Raw genomic sequence first — 24,952 nt, 5'->3', positions numbered from 1 at the left:
CTCCATAGCATGACCAAGGGAGACTCCTCTCCCTAAATGGACTGAACAAGGTTATTATAGAGGTGGTAAACTGACTGAACATCTCAAGGGCTGTCTTTTTACATTGTCAGTGGGAGAAGGGAGAAAGGTGGGGGAAGGAGAAGTGTTCTGAAGGTTTAGTCTGACTTTTTCTTTCTTTTAGGTCTGTTAATAAACTTCTTTATATTCTTTTAAGTTTTGTGCCTGCTTTGCTTTCTCCTAATACTTATCTCACAGAAGGAAAATAAGTAAGTAATGGATATTTTGAACCAAACCACTACACTAAATTGGTGTTTCTGCCCGGTTTACGAACTGAACCTGCTACACCAGAGCATGTGAGAGAAGAGCACTCTGCTCCTAAGTAATGACATTCACCCTTCCAGGAAAAAAGACAGGAAGAAAGCAGGCTCGGGGAGGAAATCTCCAGCCTCCACTAACCAACAAGGAGGAACTGGAGAAAAAAGGGATAGCATAGACTATTTCTCCCTTAAAAGTGTGACATGGGCAAGACACTTCTTGTGACCAAAGATCACAGCATTCTTTTCTGTTCTTCAGCAACAACTACGCAGTTTACTTCCCTTGCTTTGGTTAAAGCAGAATCATAGAATCTCTTGAGTTGGAAGGGACCCACAAGGATCATTGAGTCCAACTCCTGGCCCTGCACCCGAAATTCAATGAAAGGGGAATTATCCTCGTATTAGTCAGTTTTTCCATCAGCTTTAAGATTTATCTCGAAGATAAACAAAATGCTATTCAGAGCTGTGTGATTACTATTTTAACAAGTGTTACTGGAAAGTACTGAGAATATTAGCTTTCACTGTCCATTCACAGCAAGGCCTAGTTAGAGTAAGATACTCTCTGGAATACTCAGAACAGCTGTGATTACCCACTCTCAAGAGAGATTAATTTGACTGGAAAGACAATGGAGAAGTCCTTGAAAGAAGATATGGAGAATGGAGACTTTTCTATGGGAGGACATGAGACAACTCACTTTTAACAGAATGGAGGCTGAAAAGGACTTATTTCTCTATATACTGAAATCTTAAGCAGCATGAGAGAGAGTGTAGTTAGGCTAATGTTGGCTCAAAAGCAAGTGGAATAAATTATCCAGGAATAAATATACTCTGGAAATACAAAAAAAAATATTTCTAGTACGAGAGCAGTGAAATCCTGGAAAGACTCACTCAAAGCAGTAGTAGTATCAAATGAAGTGCTCTGCTTTCCAGTGGAGTTTGCTAAGTATATTGATGACGTTGCCTGAAATAGAGGACCTGTTTCAAATGACCTAGCATGTCCACTCAAGTCCTTGAAGTCACCTGAGGTTACTTTCAGAAGATGCACACACACAACTGGTTCTTGTGCAAAGCCAAGAATTACATGCCAGTGCCAGTTACACTCACAGAGCTTCTACTCAGCCCCACAGGAAAACAACTGACCTGCTAGCAGTTCTGCTCATCCCTAAACCTCAGGGTCTGAAAATTGTGTGTTTTCAGGCAAGTGGTCATACTTTCACCTATCCAACCTCACAAAATTCCAAGCCTTTCAATGAAACTGACTTTAAAGCATGTATTTGGAATATAGGAAACCTGAATTAATTTCTTTTCATCTCCTATGCAATCCTAGAAGATTCATGGAAAGATTCAGTCACCTGCTCAGAGATGAAAGTTTTATGAGGTAGCAAGACATCTAGAAGTTATTCACTGTGATTTGTCCCTATGAATCTAGTTCCTGTACTTCCGTAGAACTAGATGCTTTAGTTAGGATGCAGAGAAGAAATTCAGTTACAATCATCAGCTTTTCATGGGCTGTGCACTAATTACTCCACAGCAGCAGAGCTTTATCAGTTAGCTCTGTAATGATCCAGTGAAGTTTCTTAGCTCAGGCTCACTCCAAGAAAACAGATCTGTACTGCCTGCAGGGTCAGTGTGATTTCAAGAGCAGTTCAGCCACCTCTATGGTGTATGCAATCCAAAACTATGAGCCATCAGAGTCCAAATTAGCTCCCCAACATCTGATTTGACAGCCCTATGCTTCCAGAACTGGGAGTATTACATTGTATGAAGATAAAATACACCCAGTAAAAACTACTGAAAATTAAAGAATGAAACCACAGTAAATTAGAGAATGTCAGCCCTTGGGATAACTTCATCACATAAATGTTGTCAGAATGACCCCAGTATAATGTTTGCACAGGCCAGCTAGCTCCATTCCAAGCAATGCCCAGGCAGGATTTGGGAGCTGGCGTGGTCCAGGAGCAGTTTACATGCAGCCACTGTGCTTTGCTGGTTAACAGGATTTAATTTTGCTAACGTAGCCAGATCAAACCAGACTGAGTCCTGGCACTGCAGGCACACAGTAACTCCAGCCCCATATGGAACATGCCAGACATGGGATGACCCAGCAGCCATTGTGAGACTGCATCTCTCCTGCTGAAGTCCTGTGCCCAGACTGAAAACACCTCAGAGCTTGGTACAGGATCACTCTATTGGCTCTCAAGAGCCAGACCAAATGTGGTGAGCAGCGAGCTCGTGCTAACAGGACCAGCTGTGAACAAGGCAGGGGACAGATGGGCCTCTCCATGCTGTTCCCTGCCAATCTCTGGTAGAAACCTACCTTATTAGCTCATTCCCAGTGCAAGAGCCAAGCAGTGTCTGTGCATGCTCTGGGGCTAGTCTCGAGTTTACAGCCTTGCTACTACCCACAGCACCAGTGACTCTGAGGGAGCGAGCCTGGGTTCACCTGGATCAGCACTGAAATATATTTAGCAGCAGTTCTGGACACTTGATGCCTTTGACCTGTCAGTCAAAGAGATTAACCTAAAATGTAAATAGATTGTATTTATATAGATATGTATTTGTATATACATACATATGTATAAAGATAAGCAGCCCATACGAATGAATTCGAATGAGAATTCTATGACAAAATTTTAAAACCTTTAAACTATAAAAAACTGAACATCTTTCAAAAGGAACCTGATACAAGACAAAGACATTTTGTGTATTTGCTCCAGCTTAAATTTTACAGCAGAAGTACAACTGCAAAACAGAATTACAGACCACAATTAGCTGGTCCAGTATTTGCTATCCAGCATTGTGATGAATATAATAGCTACGTTACAATCCTCTTTAAATATATGCAGCTTTTACCTGGTTTGGGGTATTTTTCAGTCAGAGGAACACTATTCTGGTAAGTGCCTGGCCTGATTAGGTTAAACCCAATGTATTTCTACATCTCACTGTATGGTGTTGGTGCATCACAAATGAAGTACAGAAACATACTGGATGTTCACCTGCAGGAATAGCATATAGTTAGAATACAGAACACTGAAACTGCAAATTCCTTCGTTATTGTTGTTTTGGTTGGGGACAAAAACCAAGAAACCAAAACCACTGAAGCGGTTCCATGAGATTTGACACCCCTGTTTGACTAGAGTCATGCAAACAGCCCTGTAGGACAGCCACACATCATATATGAAGTCCACTCAGCACTCATTTTCAGAACATGTGGTACAGTTCTTCTTTCTGTGTAAGATCATCTTGTCCTGTGCTTCCTCAGTCCAGAATAGTCCATAAGAAGCGTTGCTTTCTGGAAGACAGTAGGGGCTATAGGGATTACAGTTTTAACAAATCCACCAAACCAAGCAGCATTATCCCTGGAGAGGTGAATAGTTGTATAATTTGGCCCATGTTGTTGCTATTTTTTTTTTGTTTGCTTGGGTTTTGAAAAATCATTTGTTGCAATACATTGAGAAACAGGAGACAAACACAATTAACTCAGCCATTCTCCCATGGTATTCTGCTTCTCTTTGCTGGATCTCTCTTTCATGTACCGTATTTACTGCTTGGGTTCAAAGTTCTCCTCTTTGCTTTTTTTAATCATGCATCCCTTGGTTCACTCATCCTTGCACCTCCAGCCTTTGTTGTTTTCAGTCTTTAGCGATGATCTTTCAGTTAAGAGCTCACCAGAGTGTAGATCATGCTGAATGTAAAAGAAAGACACAATATGAAAGTATCCCTTTGAAGCATGCAGAGCACTTTGATTTTTATAACCCTTTGCTGTCTGTTCCTCAGGTCTGACTGTAATGGCCTGTGCCTTCCTTTGCATTCTTTCTATCTCTCTAAAGCATCTTAATTATGGTGTATTCAAGATGGGTATCAAAAGGCACTCAAGAAATAACAAATTCATTATCGACATCCTACTGCACCACAAGCTGTGTTTGAGCTTTTTAAAGCTCAGTCTGAGCTTTTGAGGATTTGAACAGCGAAGAAACAAAACCATTTTGCTTTCACGTGTTTGATCTTTAAAACCTCAACCGGCAACTCTCGGCAGGGCAGGCAAGGTTTTCCATGAAACTGCATTGTTTTGATTCCTTTGGAAAAAAACTCTGTGCACTAGAAGAAACATAAAATGCAGCCACCAGCTGGCCTGAGTCCATACATACTAAACTCAACTCTGAAAAGCGAACAAAACAGAGTATATTGCCACAGCTCCATTCTACTGCAATTCTAATTCTGCCAATACCCAGGAAAGCATTGAAAAACTGTCTGTAATTTATACTATTTTATCTAGCACCAGGCAGTGGATTTTGGATGATGGCCACATTTTAGAATGAAGGGCTCAGAGGAAGCTGCACAGCAGTAAGGTCACAGGAGAAATGCTACACCACACTACAGAGCCAACTTTGATCCCAACACAAAAACGTGGAGTTAAAAAATGCTTTTCTCTGGCCATTTCTTGCTTTCTCTCCTTGCACTACTGACAGAGCTTGTCTAGCTTAACTGCCATGCTTTCCACTCTCAGCCCCCTGAACAGGACTGGCACGGAAAGTTGCTCAGCCTAAACCCACCAAGTTACTCCTACTCAAATTCCCATTCCATATCCATCTTCATGTGCGTTAGGCACCTCCCAGCCTCTCGCTCTCATGTGCAGACAAAGGCACCTACACATGCACAGGTGGATAGAAATCTTTGTTCTCAACAGCATTTAAAAGGAATGCTGAGAAACAGCAACGTGCAGCAATGACTCCTCAAGATGTGGGGAACAGCAGAACAGATAAGACACCAGTAATCAGAGGAGAAATCACACTTTTCTTCCACCAGCACGCAAACCTACCTTGCAGGGGGATGACTACATGCAAGACTGGCTTGAAGAGGCAACTCTATATAAATACATCATGGAAAAAGGAGTAGAAAAAAGGCATCCTAAAGCATCACCTCCATTTAAAGTGTGTTAAAGTTTGTCGTCCAGTAGTTTTTATGGTATGATTACAGAGGTGACTAAAAGCACTGGGATCCTGGTAAGGCCTTACCTTAAATGATTCTGACATATTTTTGCACTGGGCATTTGTGCCTGTGCACTGAGGACATGTGACATGAAAGGGGAAGGGGGACAACACACAACTGGGGTGCATATCGTATCTTCATTAATGTACTTTAATTAGGGGTTTGGACCACGCACAGGCTTTACCCTGTCATGAAAGGGAGCCTGTAGGAATGACTACAAGCATGGTGCATCCCATGCTCCCACCCAACATCCACCTACCCATTTATTTACCATCTTGAGTATTACTACACCAGAGGTGTATTTTCTTCTGATTCTCTTGAATCATAAGGAATTGTAGTTTTTTATTTCATGCAATGCCATTAGCATAACATTTGTTATTTCACCCATCCTAAAAGACTATACAGAGAAGTTAAAGTTATTTCCTTTGGTTGGCCCTGGGGCCTGGTTCAGGCCTTAGGTAAACAGTAAATATTCTGTACTGAAGTGTCAGCAGTCAGTGGGAGTACTTCCCTGAACCAACATCAGAAGCAAGTTTTATGAGACTAAGGAAATTGTCCAACTGGTTCCAGTCATTCCTAAATGCAATTTCACAAATGAAATGAAAAGCAGCTGCTATTCTCTTAGTGAAATGGCCAGACTTACCAGTAGAGATAGTAGAAGAAGGAAAGGAGGTAGAAGGCCAGCTTACACCAGGCCTCTTTTTGGCAGTAACTCAAGGTATCTGCGTTCATGACTGCAGGTGGATCATATGCCAGCTCTGAGCTATCTGCTGGGCAACGAAAATACCTGGAAGAGCAGGAGAAGACACCCAGAATGGCTCTGTAGTAATCTGTATTAAATATGTGCAGATACACACCCTCCTGAACACCAGCTCAGGAGACTACCATCTTCCATGATATAGGAGGAATCCCCCTTTCTTTTTCAAGTCCCTATTTCTGGACATTGTAAAAATCAGGAAGCTAGTCTAAGCACTCCTTTCTTATGGAACCAAGCAATTAATGAATGTGGATTTACTGTGTTCTGTTAATTTTTCACATTGAAACATTTCCCCTTCCTACAGAGTTATTTCTGCCTTATCCACTAATAACATACACATTGTGAGTGACAATACATGGTGGTTTGTGATCACAGAGTGGAGGAAGGACTACTGGACTTTAACTGCACCTACACAACTGATTTCAGACATGATGAAAGGTGACAGTCCCAATCAACTGGTAGCTAAGTTCCTTCAGCTCTGGAAAGGAAAAAAGCCAATATGGAGTAACAGAAGAAGTGGCTGACTAATGTTTTCTACATGTGGCACTGCTCAAAAATGTATCATCCAAATAATTTTCTTTGGAAAATATTTTCCTTCTTGCACAGAAGAAATTTCTAATTAGTCTCAGCAATGACTGAATGTTTGAGAAAATCGTGACAAAAGAACTCCTTTGGCAAAGGGGCTTTTGTCTCAGCTCCTTTGCAGTACAAAGCAAAAGCAAATACAAAAAAAAGAAGTTTTCAACAAAGTTAATGACCTGCTCTAAAATCAGCACAAATCAGAGGAAATATTGTTATTTCTGCTGCTTTGATGAAGTAAACAGAAGATTGCTGATTGCTTACAGATGGATAGATAGACAGATAGGAAGATATAAAAACACCAAACAAGTGACCAGCAGCAAACTTTGAAAGGAGATGTTCTCAAAATAACTTTGCCTTTCTCCCTTCCATTGTTAGTCACATCCATTTACAATCTCTAATAAAATTGCAAATTGTTTTACAGAGAATCATAGGTAAAATCTTGCTTAATTCTCTTCATTGGAATGAAGATATTACACAGCGTCTTCCCATGGTTCTGTGCAGAACTTTACATAATGAACCCAAACCTCTCTGTGGTTAAAGCAGGAGCAATTATGGAGTACTTACAGCAAAGCATATGAAGAATCACAGAAAGAGAATCAAAAGTTCTCTCCAAAGATCAGTATCATTACTTAGAGTCTGACCATTTTCCTCTTGGTAATATTTGTTTTTAGAAACTTTTAAAATGGGTATCATTGTCACACTTTGGTTGTTAACCCTTAGCAAAAGAGCAGCATAAAATATTATTATTTTTGTTGGAGCAAAACAGTGTGGACAAAAGAACTTGTAGCTTTGTTTCATTTAGCTTTCTGAGAACTGCACAGGCACTCCAATTTCTCAATAATACACTTTATCATACGACTCTGCATTACTACCAAGCTTTTGCAGAAAAAAAGTGTAAAAAAGCTACTACTTTTTAGTTCCTGGTTGACATGATGATTTTTACTTCTTTACAGAATTATTCTTCTGGCTACCATATGTACCTTTGTAACACAAAGAGACCCCGACAGACAAAAATCATCTGTGCTTTTACAAACACTGTGAAAATGCAAAACTAGGGAAGTCTCCAGACTGACAACCACAAAAACTGATGTCTCTTGGTTATTTTCAGAAGCAACAGAAGGCTGATCCTCCACTAGAATGCAGAGGAAGATGCAGCAGCAGCAGCTGCACTGCCTGTCTGGAAAACAACAGCAGGTCTTATGTGATCAACTCTGAAAGCCCCTCGGTGAATATAAAGACAAATCAGAGATCCAGAGTGGGAACATGCCCCACTTCTTCCTATGGGCAGTGTGAAGAAACAGCTCTTCACCTACTCCAATCCCTACTCCAAGAGTCTCTAAAAGAGAACTCTCCTGCAGAAAAGAAATTCCCTACTGCACAGAAAGAAACAACTTACTTCATACTGGAAAAAAAAAAAATCAAAAAGCTGCCAAAGAAGATGAGACACAAAAATCTGTCAACCTGCCCAGTCTCTATTTCACAACCACAATGGAAAGGTTTCCTTGTTGGGGCTGAATGAAGAGGTCCAAGCTCTTTCAAATATGAACTGTCTTACAACTCCCCAGCTGTGAAGTATTCAGAGCCTCATCAAGTTCCACATTCAGATTCCAGCCTATTTCACTTCCATGTTTTCACTCGCTTGCGGCGAGTGTATCCTGACACCCTTCAGAACATTCATCTAAGTAACTGAAAGCCACAGCTGTATTATCATATGTTTTCTTTAGCCATCCTAAATCATAAAAAAATTTCCTTTTTCTCTGGAAGTGTAAGTTTCAGCTGCTTATAGGCAAGAGCCTCTAGGCAGAAGATACTCATCTATACTCCTATCACTGTCCTTCATTGTTCATACAATCTGCATGTGTGCTGAGCTGGCAAGCAAGGCTAACAAGCAGTCAGCGTATAAAAGAAGGGCTTACCTCCAGAAGTGGTAAAAAAGCAAAGGAACATTTAACCCCAGTGTGAGCCACTCCTGAGCACATAAAAACATTATGCAGAAAAGACTGTGGATGGAGTACTCTGGCAGCACCAGCTAAAAGGAAAGGAACAGAAACAACAGAAGTCAGTAAAACAAACACCTCTTTGATTTTAGTCACCCAGGTAGTCTTTCAGAAAACAAATCAACTCTGCAAGTCTTGCAAGTCTCCTGTGTGTCTGCCCCTAGACATACCTCAGCTGGCAGACAGCGTGGCTTTGAGCAAGGAGCACAAGACTCAGGGCCAGGTTAAGGTTCTACCCAAGTCTGTACTCCAAAGGCTTGATGAGAGGCATAGGACAAATCACATACTGTCTTATCTGGTGTTCCAGATTTATGTCTACAGAACACACATTATATTAATACCTCCCTCACAGAAGCATGTTGAGACTAAATGAATGTCAGTAAAAGAGTTTTCAAAGAACGAAGTTTTATTACTCATGCATTCAGAAAGGAAACAAAGCTATTCCTGAAGCTTTGTGTCTGTATTGGAGGGGTGTCTTTGGAAAAATAAAACGCTGCTTCTACCATTTTGATATGTTATATACACCCTAAAGAGACCAAATCCATTACTAAGTAAGCCTTGCAAGCTCAAACCCACTAAGACAGGAAACTCACTTCCTAAGAAAATCCACGGCTCCCTACACTATTTGTTTCAGAACCATGATGATTCTTTCTATTAAAAGAGAAAATGAGTGGGTAGCTGGCAGAAGCAGAAATGTATGTGATGTTGATTCAGAGTAGTTATTTCAAAAGGCACTTTGCTTTTTTCACTGCTTTCCCATTTCTTAGCTGTCTTTCTTCTCTTGTTTTCTTCCCATGTCTCTTCTCAGCAATCCCTATTTCTTTTCTTCACGTAATAGAAGAGAACAGTTTCCAGCAGTGGATATTTCTCAAAGCTAGACAAGCTCATATACAACTAATCTGCATCCATTGCTTCATCTTGGAGATACATCAACCAAAGTTACATCACAAAAGACATTTGAGGCCTTTTTTTGATGTAAATTCATTATCATCTGTCAAATAATTAAAATGAGACCTATTTTTCTTAAAACAATGTAAAATTTACTATACAGCTTCTCCAAATGCCTACTCCCATACAGCTGTGTTGCAAGGAATTACATCATCTTGGTTCTAGGAGTCTTTCCACCTCACATGGAATGTATTGTTTTAATTCATTTCACATCAGTACTTGAAGAAGTTAACACATTTTGGTATCTCTGTGACTATGCCTTCAACTTAAACATTCTCAAGGGCTTATCTTATGTGGATGACAAATCACAATACAATTATATAGTTCAGGTTCCAGATGGTACTTATTTATCACTGCTGGATCTTCTTTTTTTTCAATTTTAGAATGTGATTTACAACATGACTATAACCTTTCCCCAAAGAATGATTCATCTTCATCACAAATTGTAGCAAGAAAGGTCTTCATGATGTATGTCTGCCCACTAAACATCACAACACTTAAAAGCATATTACATTCATTTTCACATATTTGATCTCTGATTCCAACACAATACACAGACTTAGCAAGACTGTAACTCTGGTGCCTGATCAGTGGGCTGGCTGGTAATAACAGAGAAGGAAACCCACGGTGAAGATTTATTCAGAGCTTGAAAAACAAAACAAAAATCTGCAGTCAAACTAGAAAGGAAACAAAGGAAGCAGAGGACTCTCAGCAGCAGGCTCACTTTCCAGTCACAATTTCTGGTGTAAATTAAATCCATCTATGCTTTTGATGGAACAGCAAATGGGTGATTTATGTCTTTCCACCCTTTTCCTGGAGTGGTATTTTCCTGTAGACATAATTAAGAAAGGATCATTGCTGATCACTGTTTCTGGAGAGAATTCATGCAAAGCCAATTACATTCAGCTGATGGACTTAAGAGACCAAATCTAAAAGGAGCGAGAATTGGAAGCATGTAGAAAGGCACTAACAGCAAGGCTTATGAGGTGAAGTAAATAACTAAAATAAAACACTGCCTCAGTTCTTAGCTGTAAGAATCATCCTGCAATTTGACATGATATCCTCTAAAAACAATGGAAACTTGAAATCAACTTTAGCAAACATGGGATTCAGCTCCTGGAGAGAAGAAAGCTCGCTGAGAAACAAGCAGCAGTCAATCCTTGTTGTCCCTGCTGAGGTACTCAACTGAAAAGCAACTTCTGTGATACAGATAACTGCAACAGGAATTAAACCGTCTTTAATTCATTCCTGTGAGAGCATAGGAAGCTGTCAGATGGTAAACATGTTAGGATATAAATAGTACACTGCTATTTTGAACCAGGAACATCCTGATTCAGATAACGACCTCTGCTTTCTGACACAGCTCAAGATGAAGCTTGAGATGGTTATGAAACATGGAGAAGAAGGAGAAACTGGCATAGCAGCATAATTCTTAAGGGATGCAACTCGGTCACTTTGAGTCCCAAGCTCAAATGGCACTACAAATTTACCACCAAAAATTCAGCTGGCTGATATTTCCCTGTGGAAAACCTGAGAAGGAAGTCAGCTTCTAGACAAAAAAATTGCTGCTAATCAGAAATGCCTTTTGCTATAACATAAGCATAAGGGAAAAAGAAACTATCACAACTTTCTAAGTGCTGCTCTGATATGGATAATTAAGTAAATAGCTACATCAGTAAATATTCAAAACCCTTATTCACAATTCATCATTCACATTTAAAATGCAAAATCTTAGGTGGTTATCATAGTCATTACCATCTCACCACAAGAATTCATTCTCATACAAAGTAGTAGGCACACACATGCACATGTAGATAGATCCTTCTCCTCTAATTCCACAGAAAATAAGGCAGGCTTTGCTATGGCTAGACATCTAAGCTTGGCTGAACTAAAAGAGAAGGAAAACAAGCACTGAATTTAAGCACCTATCAGCAGCTTCTTTCTGTTTATAGGAATACAAAGGCCTCTGTAGAGAAGCTCAGTCCTAAATAATTTTACTCTGTTTCCTATTTCCTAAATCCATTCTGTTGTTCTTATACAACAACCCCTGTCTTTTTCTGTCAGCACCTTTCTTCCTTATTCTGCTTATTACATGTGGATACCTTCTTCTAAAATGTAATTTTGATTTTACAGGACACTATCATTTTTACATGGAATGATTCTTACAGATTGTCTCACCAGTGAACAGGGCCCATAAAATACCTCACAGGAACCAGAACGGGGAAGATATTATAGCAGGAATAATAATATCCCTTCATCAGTGCTACTAAATTCTCACAGTTAGAAAATCAATTGCAACAAGTGAATCAAGCAGTTTTCCCAGTCACTCTTAAGCCACTGAAATGTCAAGATGCTTTTTTCCAGCACTTTGCTTAGACCGACACTCCTCAGTGCTACACAATAATAATAATTCTCACACAATTGCTGTTCCTTCCCCCAAAAGACTCAGAGTCTACATCAGTCTCCATCTGTGCATGTCAACCTCTGCACTGCAACCACAGATTTTACACTGTACCCAGAAATTGCCAGTCACTATACACTCTACCCTACCAGGGTTTCTGAGAGTCTTCATTACACTGTTAGAGGCTGAAACAAGGTCCCTTCTTAATGCCTGCCTTCTCCTCCCACAGGTGGCAGGAAAATCCTGGAGAGAAGTGGGGGTTGAGTCTCCTTGCAATGTTAAGAGCTCTGTTGATTACCCCAGCAGAAACAAGTTGTTCACCTTAAAAACACACAAGCCTCTTTCCATCCACCTGAAAGCAACAAGAAACTGAAAGCACCATGCATTTGTGGAATCAATCCCAGGCCCCAGATTAGGACTGATTTAAGTGCACACTGCTTTATTGCAGTGGTTATTGCTACTGCACCAGAGGATGACTGCAGCTTGTCACTACAGTGCTCATTTGCTGCTTTTTCCACCACATCCCTCAAAAAAGCTGACGGAATCGGTCCTCAGCAGCAGCAGGGAAAGAGGGGGTGGAGGTGTACCCAAGGTTTTCAGGACACAGGAGTAATTTCAATAACACTTTAAAGCCCATCCCTACAGAGCCTGCCAGAGCTAACCTGGGTTACTGGAGAGTGTCAGCTGAGTTAAGGACTGTGAGGTCAAAGGGAGATTATTTAATGACTCCAAAATTCCCCTAACTGAACAGCACAGGCCAGAAAAATCACAAGTGTAGTGCAAGCAAGTGAAAAAAAAGGAAGCAAGACCAAACAAAAAGCTAGCAGTAGCATGCGCCTTAGCCCAGACTGTGTGCGTATGTGGAATGTACATACTCTGAAACAAATCATCTGTTTCCTCCTGCTGTTGCACAAACCAAAGAAGAAGGGTCAACTGTGTGTAACTTAAATACACACACACATCTTAATAATTCCAACAGTTTAAACATACTGTTTGCAGTGATCAAACACATGAAACACTAAATTTACTCCTGAAATACAGGAAATCTTTCTGCTTTTCTAGTGTATTTTTCTAAGCTACTTTAAATGATTTGGGTTACTTGACTTCCAAAACCTCTTCTGAAAGGCTGCCCTAGAGCCCAATACAATTCTGTCACAGCAAATATACTAAGGTTTTCAGTCCAAATATTCAGGTTCAATTTATTTCAATTCTCCTGTTAAAATCCACACTTGCTTGTGCCTCTACAGACTGTTCTCTAGCTGTTTATAGAAATCACTTAGAAATTCAGTGGCATCAAATTGTTATAACACAAACATGTAACAAAACCGTTTCAAGTAATTCAACACCATGTTAGGCAAACCTCTAGAAGTATTTAGCAGTTTGCTAGGCAGATGTGTGCAAGTAGCTGAAAAGGGAATGCCTGGGAAATGGATTCCAGATCATCAAAAGGACAACGTGCAGTTGAACCTACTAAGTTCATATATATATAGCTTTACATTTTATCTGGGGGAGAGCAGCAGTGCACACATGCAAGATGTAATGTTACAGACCAAATGCAGAGCACAAATAAAAACGAAAAGGGATATAACATCTGTGTTTTCACCCCTCCACCCACTGTTCAGGATCACAATGAAACAAAGCAGCAAAAAGCCAGTGCTTTATGAACGTAATTTAATTATTCTAAAGAGCTATTGGAATTCCTTTAAACATTTATTTTAAGGGGATGTGAACATAAGTCACTCCACAGCACAAATACCAGACAATGAAATAAGTAACACAAAGAGCCTAATTACTATTCTCACTCCATATCCATCTGTAACACAGTACCAAATCTAATATTAAAATATAGGATTTCTGGATGCTCTTTCCATCTCAGCTACTAAACACATCTATATTTAGGCCTATCGTTTCACTTCTCATTGTCTCGTTTCTCTCTTCAGCAACATGGGGATAATTATATTCAATATCTACAGATTCCACTGGAGCTAGTTTATGACTAGAATATTTAAGCCTTTTCTTAAGACCAGTAATAAATTCAACAGGAGTGACAGATGAGAATCAGGTCTTTACAGGACATTCATCAGGAGTATCTATAAATATTTTGGTATTGCAGAGCCCATGGGAGGTCACAGCAGCCAACAGGTAAAGAGGTTATGAAACGGATTTAAAAAAAGACTGAAAGGTCTGCAGGGCAGCGGCACAATTCAAGAAGTGCCCCATCCTTGGAAGGCACGTCATTAGGGCAGATGTGCTGTGATCTTGCAAGTGTATCTCCTCTGCAAACTGTTCTTTTCCACTCAGCAGGGATCAGGAGACATCTTTATGACCTTCCTTTTCCTCACACTAATTCAGAACCAGTAACAGAAGCTGGGTTAGCAACCCCGGAGTGTGAACTTCTCTAATGTCCACAGCACTGGCAGAAAACAGGGTAATAAACCCCGTCTTGCCCTACCTCACTTTTGTACTTCAGGCACAACCAGCCAGGACACCCCGCAGCTGGGCTATTCCAAGAGCTCCTGCTGCCTTTGTCTGCTCACCCAAAGCTGGGGAGAACGGCAATTAGCACTGCAGCTGCTCATTAGGAGCCACAAAACCAGCCCCCCAGCTCACAGGCAGGGCTATGAATACAGAAACCTCAGGAATGATCAAAATGAAGTTCAGCCATCTGCACGGCTCAGGAAGGGCCCTCAGGCCTTCTCCTGGGGGTCTGCCTAAGACTGACACTTCCATAAATGCTGAAAACTAAGCGTTCACTAAAGGGCTGTTTCTGTACTGGGTGTGTAAAGACTGTCAGTCTGAGGAAGCAGATTTGGTGCAGTGCAGACATGGCAAAGACATTTCCTTCCCTGGCAGTACAAGAGCTTTATAGAAAACACCAGCAACGAGATGCAAGGTAGGACATTTAACTCACAGCAGAAAACGACTGCATCCATAAACAGGTATGGTGTAAAATTATTGTGCTCTACATTTAGGAATTATATTGCTTTTTGTAATTGCATAGTAGCTTTATAGGGTGTGATCCCAACTTAAACCCACACCGAACATTCTGCTAAACAGAGCAGTGACCTTTGGTTTAACTTCCTTCATTTTATGAAAATGCAAATACTTAGTTTATTGCATACTGAATTAGAGCAAATATAGGCCATTAGCAAGTCAAATTCTGCCAATATTTCAACACAGCTCTGAGGAACAGATGCATAAATCGCATCACCCCAAGTGGCTGAGAAGTACACTGCTCTCAGGAGCACAGTACAGATGACATTACTCATCTACATTTTTGCTGCATCCTCAGCTTATTCCGCTGTTACTTGTGATGTTCTCCCACTGTAAGGACTTATGTTTACATATCCTCCAGAGCAGGACTGGGAGAAGCTGAATTGTAGAGTGAGAGGTCATCAGCTACAGGATGGTACTTTGTTTGGCACTTTGATTATTGACTAAACACTTAGAGATGAGACTAGCAGCAAAATATAGTCAGTTAAACTGAAATAGTTTTATACATACATATTTTCATGAGTAATAACACTACAAATATCTCCCTTCAAAGGATATTCCAGTTTTCATCAGGCATCACTTTGGCAAATCTTACTTCCCTCCTGGAGTAAAAGAGGGATAAGGACCAAACTGTGGCTGAGTCACAAGTTTGAACTCTTCACTCTTGCAATAGTTTTCGTAACTTCTCCCCTTACAAGCTCCCCCTGCTATGAGCACCTGGCAGACACAGCAGGATCTATCTTCTCATTATCCCTAGGTAAGCACACAGACATCCTTAGGCAATTACTGCTAAAAATAACAATTGTTATGTTCTAACTTTTCAAAAGTGCTGAATTCAGGAACTTGTGAAATTGACTAGAAATAGTGTTGGCACAATGCACTTAATAAATGAGTGTCAGTAGTGAATGAATTGCCTGCCAGAAATACTACACTTCCTCTCAGTTCTTTAGTCCTATTTTAAGGACTTTCTTTCCAGATATGATAGTGTATCCAAAGAAAGGACAAAAGGGATTATAGTCGGTATTTTTACTGCAATAGTAATACTTTTTCAGTAAATATGAATGTAATCTATTTAAAACAAAACAGAAAGTGTGACAAAGATGCACTATCTCTAGTCAAGCAACATTCATGGGATTATTTGTGTACGAAGTATAAATACTGCCTGCTCTTTGATCCCAATTCTATTATCAGTTCTGCAAAATAGCTACTGTGCCAAGTTCCACTCTTTCTGATGAAATTCAAAACTATGTGGGCGCCCAAAAGACTAACTGAATAGGGCATACCCCATTTTATCCCATTCCACAGCTCACAGATAACAAATGTAACAAAAAAGTGGGCAGAAAAGACTTAAGGGAGGGAAAGAGAGAAGCTTTTAGATGATCTGTACTGAATTTCCTGTCAGAGAGCAAAACTGAAAAAGGCAGCTCAGTAACAAAGGTACTGAACGCCTAAATTTTGTCTGTACTGGAAATATATTGCAAGATTCAGGGAAAATCATTATGTCCTCCATCCTTCTGGGTGCAAACAAAATCTCTACCAAGTGTGAATCACTGTGAATATATTAACTCCATCCTCCGTTAGGCAAGCTGCAGAAAACAATTAAACCAATACAGAGCTAGTGAAAGTGTGTCATATTTCAGTTACAAATATTTTACTTCCCTTTCCTGTATCTCCACTTCTCCTATCAAGTTACATTCTTCTTTCTTTTCCTTGTATAACCTAAGGACAGCCCCACTGTTCACATGAACAGAAGATTTAGCATTTATCTCCTGCCTCTTTTGACTAATGAGAGATGCTGTGTGAAAGTTGTCTAAAAAGAACTCCACCATAAGTCATGATCTTCATAAACTAAAACTTGTGTACTAATACATTTTTAGCTAACTTCAAATTTTATCCCTGAAGTGTAAAGTTGCTCTCTCCAAATGTAAAAATATCTTGTCAGAGCCACTCAGAAGGCCAGAATAAAGTTGGCTTTATCATGCAATAGAAGTTTACCAGCAACTTTCATATAAGGATGGAGTAGTGAGATACACACCAGTTTTGGGTTTCTCACACACACTCAGAGCCTAATGTATTTGAAAAAGTTCTGGGGCACCTCAAGAAAAGAACTTCAATGAATTTAGTTTTACGAAGGATGATGCAATCACAGTCCAAATCCTAACTGACAGGATATGAACAGCATGGCAAGCTTACAGCCTACAAAATCTGCAGATCTAATCAGTACTTCGGAAACAGCAGTATCCTTTATTCCAGTGGCTGCATGCAAACTCTGGAATTTCTTCTGAGGCAGTCTGGAAGCTAATTTTGTGTATGTGTGTATAGCAGAGGGGTGTAGCTCATACTTACTGTGATGTTGACAGAGATCTATCTCATCTTACTGCCTATTTTATTAACACTTCTGTAGAGGAAGCATCCCAAGTCTCTAAGCATACAACACCAGATCATTTTACTCCCAACAATCATCAATGTGACCACAGTAGTTCGAGGCTGACTCCAAACTGGGCTGGATTTGAACAGATGCTGAAGAGATTTGAGGCCCCATGCAATTACTGACACCCCTCAAAAACAGCTAACAATTTTAGCTTCAGTTAAAAACAAGAGATTCAAGCTATGCCCGCTAACAACAAAACTAAGTAGGTTTCCAAAAACAAGATTTCTATCATCAGAATAACTGTGCAACCTCTCCCTTCCTGTTGTGTACATGTCTTGTGAGTGCAAACAAATGCTCTTCCTATTTACCATGTGGGTTTTGTAGCATCTGACACAACAAGGCTTTATTCTTTACATGAGACCAAAAGCACTTCTGTAACACAAACACCAATGCAAACATAATGGAAAAGGAGAGCCAAGTCTTGCTGAAAGTCATCTCTGGCTGAAGCACAACACAACCTTTAAAAGACCAAAGTATCCAACTAAGAGAACCAAATGCAAAATTCAAGAAGTGGCAAAACATAAGACAACAGAACATCCACCTAAAGACAACAAAAGCATAGTATTATATTTCCTTCCAGAAAGAAGACAAACAAAATAGCCTAAAACTACTCTTTTGACTTAAGACACTATTAAAATGTGAAGTTTTCATCTGATAATGTTAATTCAGAATATCACTGTAGTCCCAATAACAGATCATATGTTTAAACCTCTAAAAAAAACTATTAATGAACACCTGTTTCAGATTCACATTGCTTATCAGGCCAGTTAATAACAAAACTACCTAATGTAATCCAACCAAAAGGATTCAGAACTCTGTTCTGAACCACTGAACTGCAGTGCAAAGATTGGGGAGGAAAAAAAAAAGGCATTTCAGATGATAAAAATAATCTTAAAAATACATAGTATTTACTTAAATAGTTTTATACACAGCAATGCCTGCCTGGGTACAACCTTCTGTATTGCCCTGAGTCACAGTGAGACATTGAATAACCCCCTAGGTATCTGCAGTATATCTTCTATTCACAGAACTTTATATTCACTCTTCAGAAGATATCCACATTGCCTCTTGATTGGGGTTTATGCTCCTCGTCACTCTGTGGGAAGAGTCTCCTGACAGTTTTCCTACTGCCCAGAAGGTTACTCAAAACTCAGCAGTTTCATCACATCGGTGAGGTGTGAAAGGAGAGAGCATTAGATACATTAAGAAATACAACATGTGCTGAGGAGCCAGTAACAGTGATGAACTCCTCAGTCTCTAATGAGAGTGGACAAAGTTCATGTGCTCCATCATTGTAAGAATCACTATTAACAGGAAAAATGCCACACGCAGCCATTTTTTGTTCCCTTTGTGATCTTTGTTACAGCAGCAGTTCATCAGAACTCTGGAAACATCAGCCTCTTTCTCCTGCAAGGCAGAATATCACTGCCATTTCCACAGCCCAAAAATGCCTTATTACCAGACTGAAAATTCTGTTTTCCTCCTGGATAACACAAACACCTAAGCTTCAAAGAATAAGTGTCCACTACGTGCTAGGAGGAAAGCAGGGATGCATTAACCCTGCAGACTTATCCCTCTAAGTGTGGCTATGCTGCAACATTTTCTTTTTCTGCTAAGTCCAACTTAATGAGGAATTAAAACATGTTTACTGAGGTTGTAAAAAACATATAGCACTACCAAGGTAAAACCATTGCTGCTATTCCCAGTTTCACAACAAACTAATTTTCTTGCTGCTGCAGTTTCCACCTAGGAGATTTCTCAGCCCCAGGGAGAAAGTATGATTCCTTCTTACAATATGGATGATTACACACCACTTCCAAAATTCCTTGTGATTATGCATCACATTTGCTAAATTTGCTTATATAACCTCACATTAGGCATTTTAATGAGCCATGCTATAGGCTTACAGAAGTCGTCTGCTAATGACTATCAGCCTGCAGACTGGGTAAAAGAATGTCACATGTCCATAAATCCCTAAACGCACGACGAAGCAACCAACAGACATACCCAAACCCACACTCTTAAAATCCATCGCATTATCTCAGGCTTGCCAGTGACTATGAGGCAGAACCACAGAGAGAGTGATCCTTGCAATAGCCAGAAAATTTATCAAGATGGAAAGAATGTGATCAGTCAGTTGAAATGAGCTACTGGGACACCTGACACTCCCCAAAGGAGAGTGGCCACTGTAGCTGCTGCATGCAGGGAATGGTAGGAGCCACCAGAAGGCGAAGGTCTGGAGCCTATCAAGGTCCAAGTAAAAAAATTATTTCATATGGCAATTACTCTAGTGCACATTGGTCCAAAATATGCAGGAAGAATCATCAGCTGAGTAAGGGTAAACAAGGAAGGACGGGGCTACTTTTTAAGAGTGGTGATTTCACATAATAGTTAGACACATATAAAGAAAAAGAACATCCATACTCAAATAAGCCTCTTCTGCTGTTAAGGAAAAGCCTAAAAGCTAACTTGTTCCCTGTTAGCTGATCCAATGAGCTCAGCAATGTTTCACCAAACATATTGTGGGGTTTTGTCCAAACTTTGAGAGTCTGCATTCAATGTTGACAAACAGGCATGACAGACATGGGATCAAGCCTTATCTTCATCCTCAGATTGATTGCTCTGTCCACAGCTGAACCTGTGGTGTTAACCCATAACCCTTCAAACTTCTGTTTGTTCATGTCTCTGGATTACTGTTACTTGCACACATATGAGTAATTTTAATTTTTTTACAGAGTAGGTAAATATTGAAACATACAAAACAAAACAGTGCAGACACTCAGATGTCTAGAATTCTATATTACCCTCTCTAGGTCTTACATTTTATTTACATTATCTCAGTCTGAATGGAATGGCTTCTACAACTGCTCTTTGAGGTAACATCAGGTTTGGTTATTTACCAAATAATGAAATATAAACTTAAAATAGATATTTATTTTATTTTTGCAAGTACTAAAAACCAGAACTGAATCTGGTAAACACCAGAACTACTGAATACATAATAAATTTCCACCATTTCTACAGCAGATCCAGCTCCACTGGAAACCACAGTGACAGAGGTACAAGACCAGACCAAGCACTGGCACTGCCCAACCACCTAACTAAAACATTAAAACTTGCTTCAAAAAATATTAGGTGAAGAGGTTTTTAGGTTTGGTTTGTTTTGTTTTAAAACCCCAGCTCCTGATTCACTATCTACTATATTACTGCTAGTACTGGAGTGCTGAACTGACCAAGTTTGGTTATTCAAATACCGTCCCTGCAGCGGTTTTTGTCTGCGCATTTGTTTGTATTTTTCAAGACAGTTCAAGTTTATCTGGAACATCTTTGAGATTAATGTCACCTTGCCTGTGGTTAGATTTCTTGCTGAATTTACTCTCTTCCAATCATCCCTTCAGGAATTGAAAAAAAAAAACCAAACCAAAAAACAAAAACAAAAAAAACCCCAAAACCAAATAAAATCAAGAAAAAGGATTGAGCTCTGGTACAGTATTTTCTTACACTTGAAGTTTTAGGAATTTTAGGCATAACTTAACTAAAATGCTGCACTACATTAGAAAAATGTGTAAAAGTCTGTCTTTTATCTACCTCAACTCCCTCCCGGTTAAGTTCCAGTTCTGATGTTCATAAATCACTCTTACTTTAGCTTAATGGGCTTTAAAAACAAATATTTGCTGATAATTGGAGAAAGGTTACTTATATTGTTGAGCATTGTCTGGCATGAGCAAACTGAAATCTGAAACGTGTTCACTGATCAAGAAGTTCAATCAACTCTCCTCCTTAGTAGGATTTATTGAATTAATTAAAAAATTATAATGCAAACCTGATCAAAATTTAATTTAAATTTCCTCCAAGGTAAAGTAATAATATTACAATGGTTGATTAATGAATTTCACTGTATTTTAATCTAGGAAATTCCTAATTGTCCTCAGTGCTAATGTAAATACCAATTAGGAATTAAAAAATAAGGAATCAATTGGTTACATAGATTTCTTGAAATACAACTGCAATTACAATTAAATAATATTGCTGTCATCAGTAACTGAATATATTTTAACAACCCCAACAAAATATTTGACTGTAAAAATCATGGTAGACCTCACAGGCACACCTTGCTTTTTGCACCCCTCAGCAGGGCTGATGAGCCCAAGAAGCCTGAGATGCTCCGTACTGCTCTGCTCCCACCCAGCACTAGTTTGTGTCCCCTGGACAGCACTGCAGTGAGCCATGGAATCACATCCTTAGGGAAACAAAGGCAATTTATAGCAAAAAAGCCTCCACAGCATTTGCTCATACTGGTGTGTGTCCTGTGTCAATCATCTGACACTTGTACAGCAACCAGTGTCCATGTAATGGGATATTCAACAGTTTGCAGCACAAGTCTATCCTAGAAGGCCCCACACCACTGAATAAAATGAAATATCTGTAGTCTGAGAGAACCTCAGGTGGTGCTGGGCTCAGAAAATAAGCCTTCTTCTCATTTACTTCAGGGTAGGAGAGATCTGACTGTGGCTATAACAACGTTCATAGCTTCCTTATGCATAATCAATTGTTCTCCAGTAACCAGAAAATTTGGGCTTATCTAATCCTACAGCACCATAGAAACAAGGACCCATGTGTTCCTGCCTGTGTACATGACAGCATCATATATATCTGCTTCAGACAAATCCTGCTTGTTTTAATGACCTAGAAACATTTTCCCCAAACCAAACATCAGAAAATGCCTGGCTGCAGAACAGTTACATCCTCCATTCTATTTTGGAAAATGTAAATAACTTAGATAAATTATATAATATCTGGTGAAATAACACATACCTGGTCACTGTTTGACAATAAACTTCTCCAAGTATTTTGGAGATAAACCCAAAAATACATCCTTAAAAAAGTCTTTGCTCACTGGGATCAGGTTTATATGACGTATGCCCACTTAACAATTCCCAAGAACCTCTTCTAAAACCAGTGTATCATGAAATTGAACATACTTTTATAGCCCACCTATAACCTCTTTAAAAAACCAAATTTACATCATCTCTTAGACATTAAGTTCTAGTGTCATAAATAGCAAAACAGCACTGCTTTCAAAGCCCTTTAAAAAAACTTCCTGACTTCAAAACAGGTATGTTGTTGTTTCATAGAAATAGAAACAGATCCTAAAGCCACACAATATTGAAGGATATATTTAGTACTTGCTGGAAGCATCCTAACTGCTATTTTCCTGTATCAATATAGCTGACACTCAATTCTTAACTGTTTTTCCTCAATTTTCCTCTATACTACATAAAACCCAACTATTTTTAGTGGTTGTCAGATTTGAAGGCTACAAATCTCTGTAGTTATTGCACCCTTCTCTTCTTGCATATAATCTCTCAATTAAAACAAATGTGTCCCCAAAGAACTTAGAAGGAGAGGCTGAATTAACAAACCGTTTAAGTGAACCAGAAGCAAGGCAATCCCTTATGAATACAGAGTCAGCAATTAGCCAAAATGCTCCATCTTGCTGTTCACAACGAGGCTGAGGCTCAATAAAAATTAAACATTGATGCAGGCAAGGCATTCCCATGGGGCTCACATATAATAAACCATCACTCAACAGTTGCTTTATGTCCAAGAAACTGGGACACAGCTTGAGACTGGCTGGCTGCCTGTTTGATAAAGTGGAAAGCTATTGGTGATAAGTATTTTCTCTTATTTTCATATCCCCCAAGTGTCATAAACAGGCTCAGGAAGTACTTAAATGTGGCTCCTAACAGTCCCACGCTCACAGTGGTGCCAAAGAGACATTATTCAGGTTCTGACTGATCAGAGGATGACAGTCCACAGGTTATGTATGCATGGAGTCACAGTCATGCCTTTGGATCAGCCCAAAATGATAATCCCCAGCACCATCTTTCCCAAAACCTCTAAGGATGAGGCCATCAGTTTCTTAAAGCCCTATCTCAATTTAGGTCTTAGCTTGATTAGGGTGTGTTCAGCAGTCCACACTTCAGTGACGACCTTTTTAACGAAAAATGCAGGATTTAGGAGGCTTCATTACCACCCTGCAGAACACAATACATTGAAACTTGAACACAGAATAAAGTAGTTTGGAACTATGATATTTTTACTTCAACAGGACACAGTCAGGAAAACAAAGATTGTTTATGAAAATGCTCTTTGAAGCCACAGATAAGTAACCCACAATGTATCAGCTCCTTTAAATCCCTCAGAAACTGAGGCACTCAGCATCTCACTTTCATCAAGCTAAAACACATATTATATCAACTATTCTATTCCATCAACCAGAAACCTTGAACACTAGATATGTAACTAATAAAAATGTTCAGCATGTCAAATAGTAAGCCACTGTTCAAAAAAAGGGTATTTTTAAAGCCTGTACTACAACAATAACAGCAGTTTTATAGGACTATAAAAGAACCTCCAGCTGCAACTGCAAAACGACTCACCACCTTGGAAAAGCTTGTCCCAAAATAAATGGGCTGATGTTCCAAAGTTCAGTTTTTATCCAGACACCCTCTATTACATCAACCTTTTATAATTTGTCTTACTCTGTCCTTACAAGGTCATCACGACTTTCACTTCACAGGAGAATCCAGCTTTCCATCAATAGAGTGTGAGGATCAAAGAGAAAATAAATGCACATTGCCACGGGATGGCTTTAATTCTCATAAACTTCACAAATCCTTGGCTGGTTCATGCTCACCTTTCGCAGGAGGAAGCAAATCCGCTCAATATTCCTCAGCCGCTCCCTCTGTCAGGAGAAAGTGAGGGAAAGGCAGGAGATTAGCTGGTGTTATAAATTAAGACAATATATTACAAGGGGTCAATGTTTTAATTAATGGCTGCAGTGAAGCAACACATTATTAATCTGAAATGACAGCATTCAATTCTTACCTACTGCTTGCAAGCCAAATGATTTTCCCATTTCTAAGTCCCAGTAAGTTATTTTTCATTTGTTACTGGGCGTAACAATATCAGCTGGGGATTCAAGTCTATGTTAGCCTTCAGCCAGAGGCTGCAACTCTATTTTAAGTCAGCATTTTTTGCTCTATCCAATTGTGCCAGTTTATACCACAGAGACCTGGTCTTGCATTTTCAGGTACCCAACCTCTGGCTTCAAGATAAATCTGAGTGGGAAAAACAACAATGAAGTTTGCATGGCAGCTCTTCCTCTATCACTAAAATGGTGCCTGAACACGTAAAACTAGAATTTAACACATTAGTGAAAAATATCTGAAATATCCTAAAAATGCCACTTTAAACAGCAGATGCATTCATAAATACTGAAAATCACTGTAATTAGGCATTGTGACTCAAAAGATGTTCTAAGCTCAACTCACAGAAAGAAGACAAATCAAAGACAGGCTTTCTTTTCAATGGCTCATAATGAGGAGCTCACCAGCAAAACCAAATTTCACTGCATAACCCCATGACTGGAGTTACTGTTAGTTACACTGCAGAAGGCAGAGTGGGTTTGCTGTCCTCAGAAGACTATCTAATATTTTCATTTAGACATGGCAAAAAATATTCCAAACAATGAAC

At 39.5% G+C, this 24,952-nt stretch overlaps 1 protein-coding gene across 2 annotated transcripts in view; it reads right to left on the bottom strand.

The window, feature by feature from the left end:
* Positions 1-2,932: 2,932 nt before the first annotated feature.
* Positions 2,933-24,952, bottom strand: part of CNIH3 (cornichon family AMPA receptor auxiliary protein 3) — a 54,198-nt gene continuing 32,178 nt past the window's right edge. For both annotated transcript variants that reach the window (XM_039569664.1, XM_010393466.3), the window contains exons 3-6: positions 24,114-24,161; positions 8,559-8,671; positions 5,947-6,090; positions 2,933-3,999 (exon numbers count right to left, since the gene is read on the bottom strand). In XM_039569664.1, coding sequence (XP_039425598.1) covers positions 3,972-3,999; positions 5,947-6,090; positions 8,559-8,671; positions 24,114-24,161 — 333 coding nt within the window. In that variant the 3' untranslated portion in view covers positions 2,933-3,971. The remainder of the gene's footprint in view (positions 4,000-5,946; positions 6,091-8,558; positions 8,672-24,113; positions 24,162-24,952) is intronic.

The sequence above is a fragment of the Corvus cornix genome, chromosome 3 (assembly GCF_000738735.6).
Source record: "Corvus cornix cornix isolate S_Up_H32 chromosome 3, ASM73873v5, whole genome shotgun sequence".
NCBI lineage: Eukaryota > Metazoa > Chordata > Aves > Passeriformes > Corvidae > Corvus > Corvus cornix.
The sequence above is the reverse complement of the archived record's forward strand: the minus strand, read 5'-3'. Positions and strand labels throughout refer to the sequence as shown.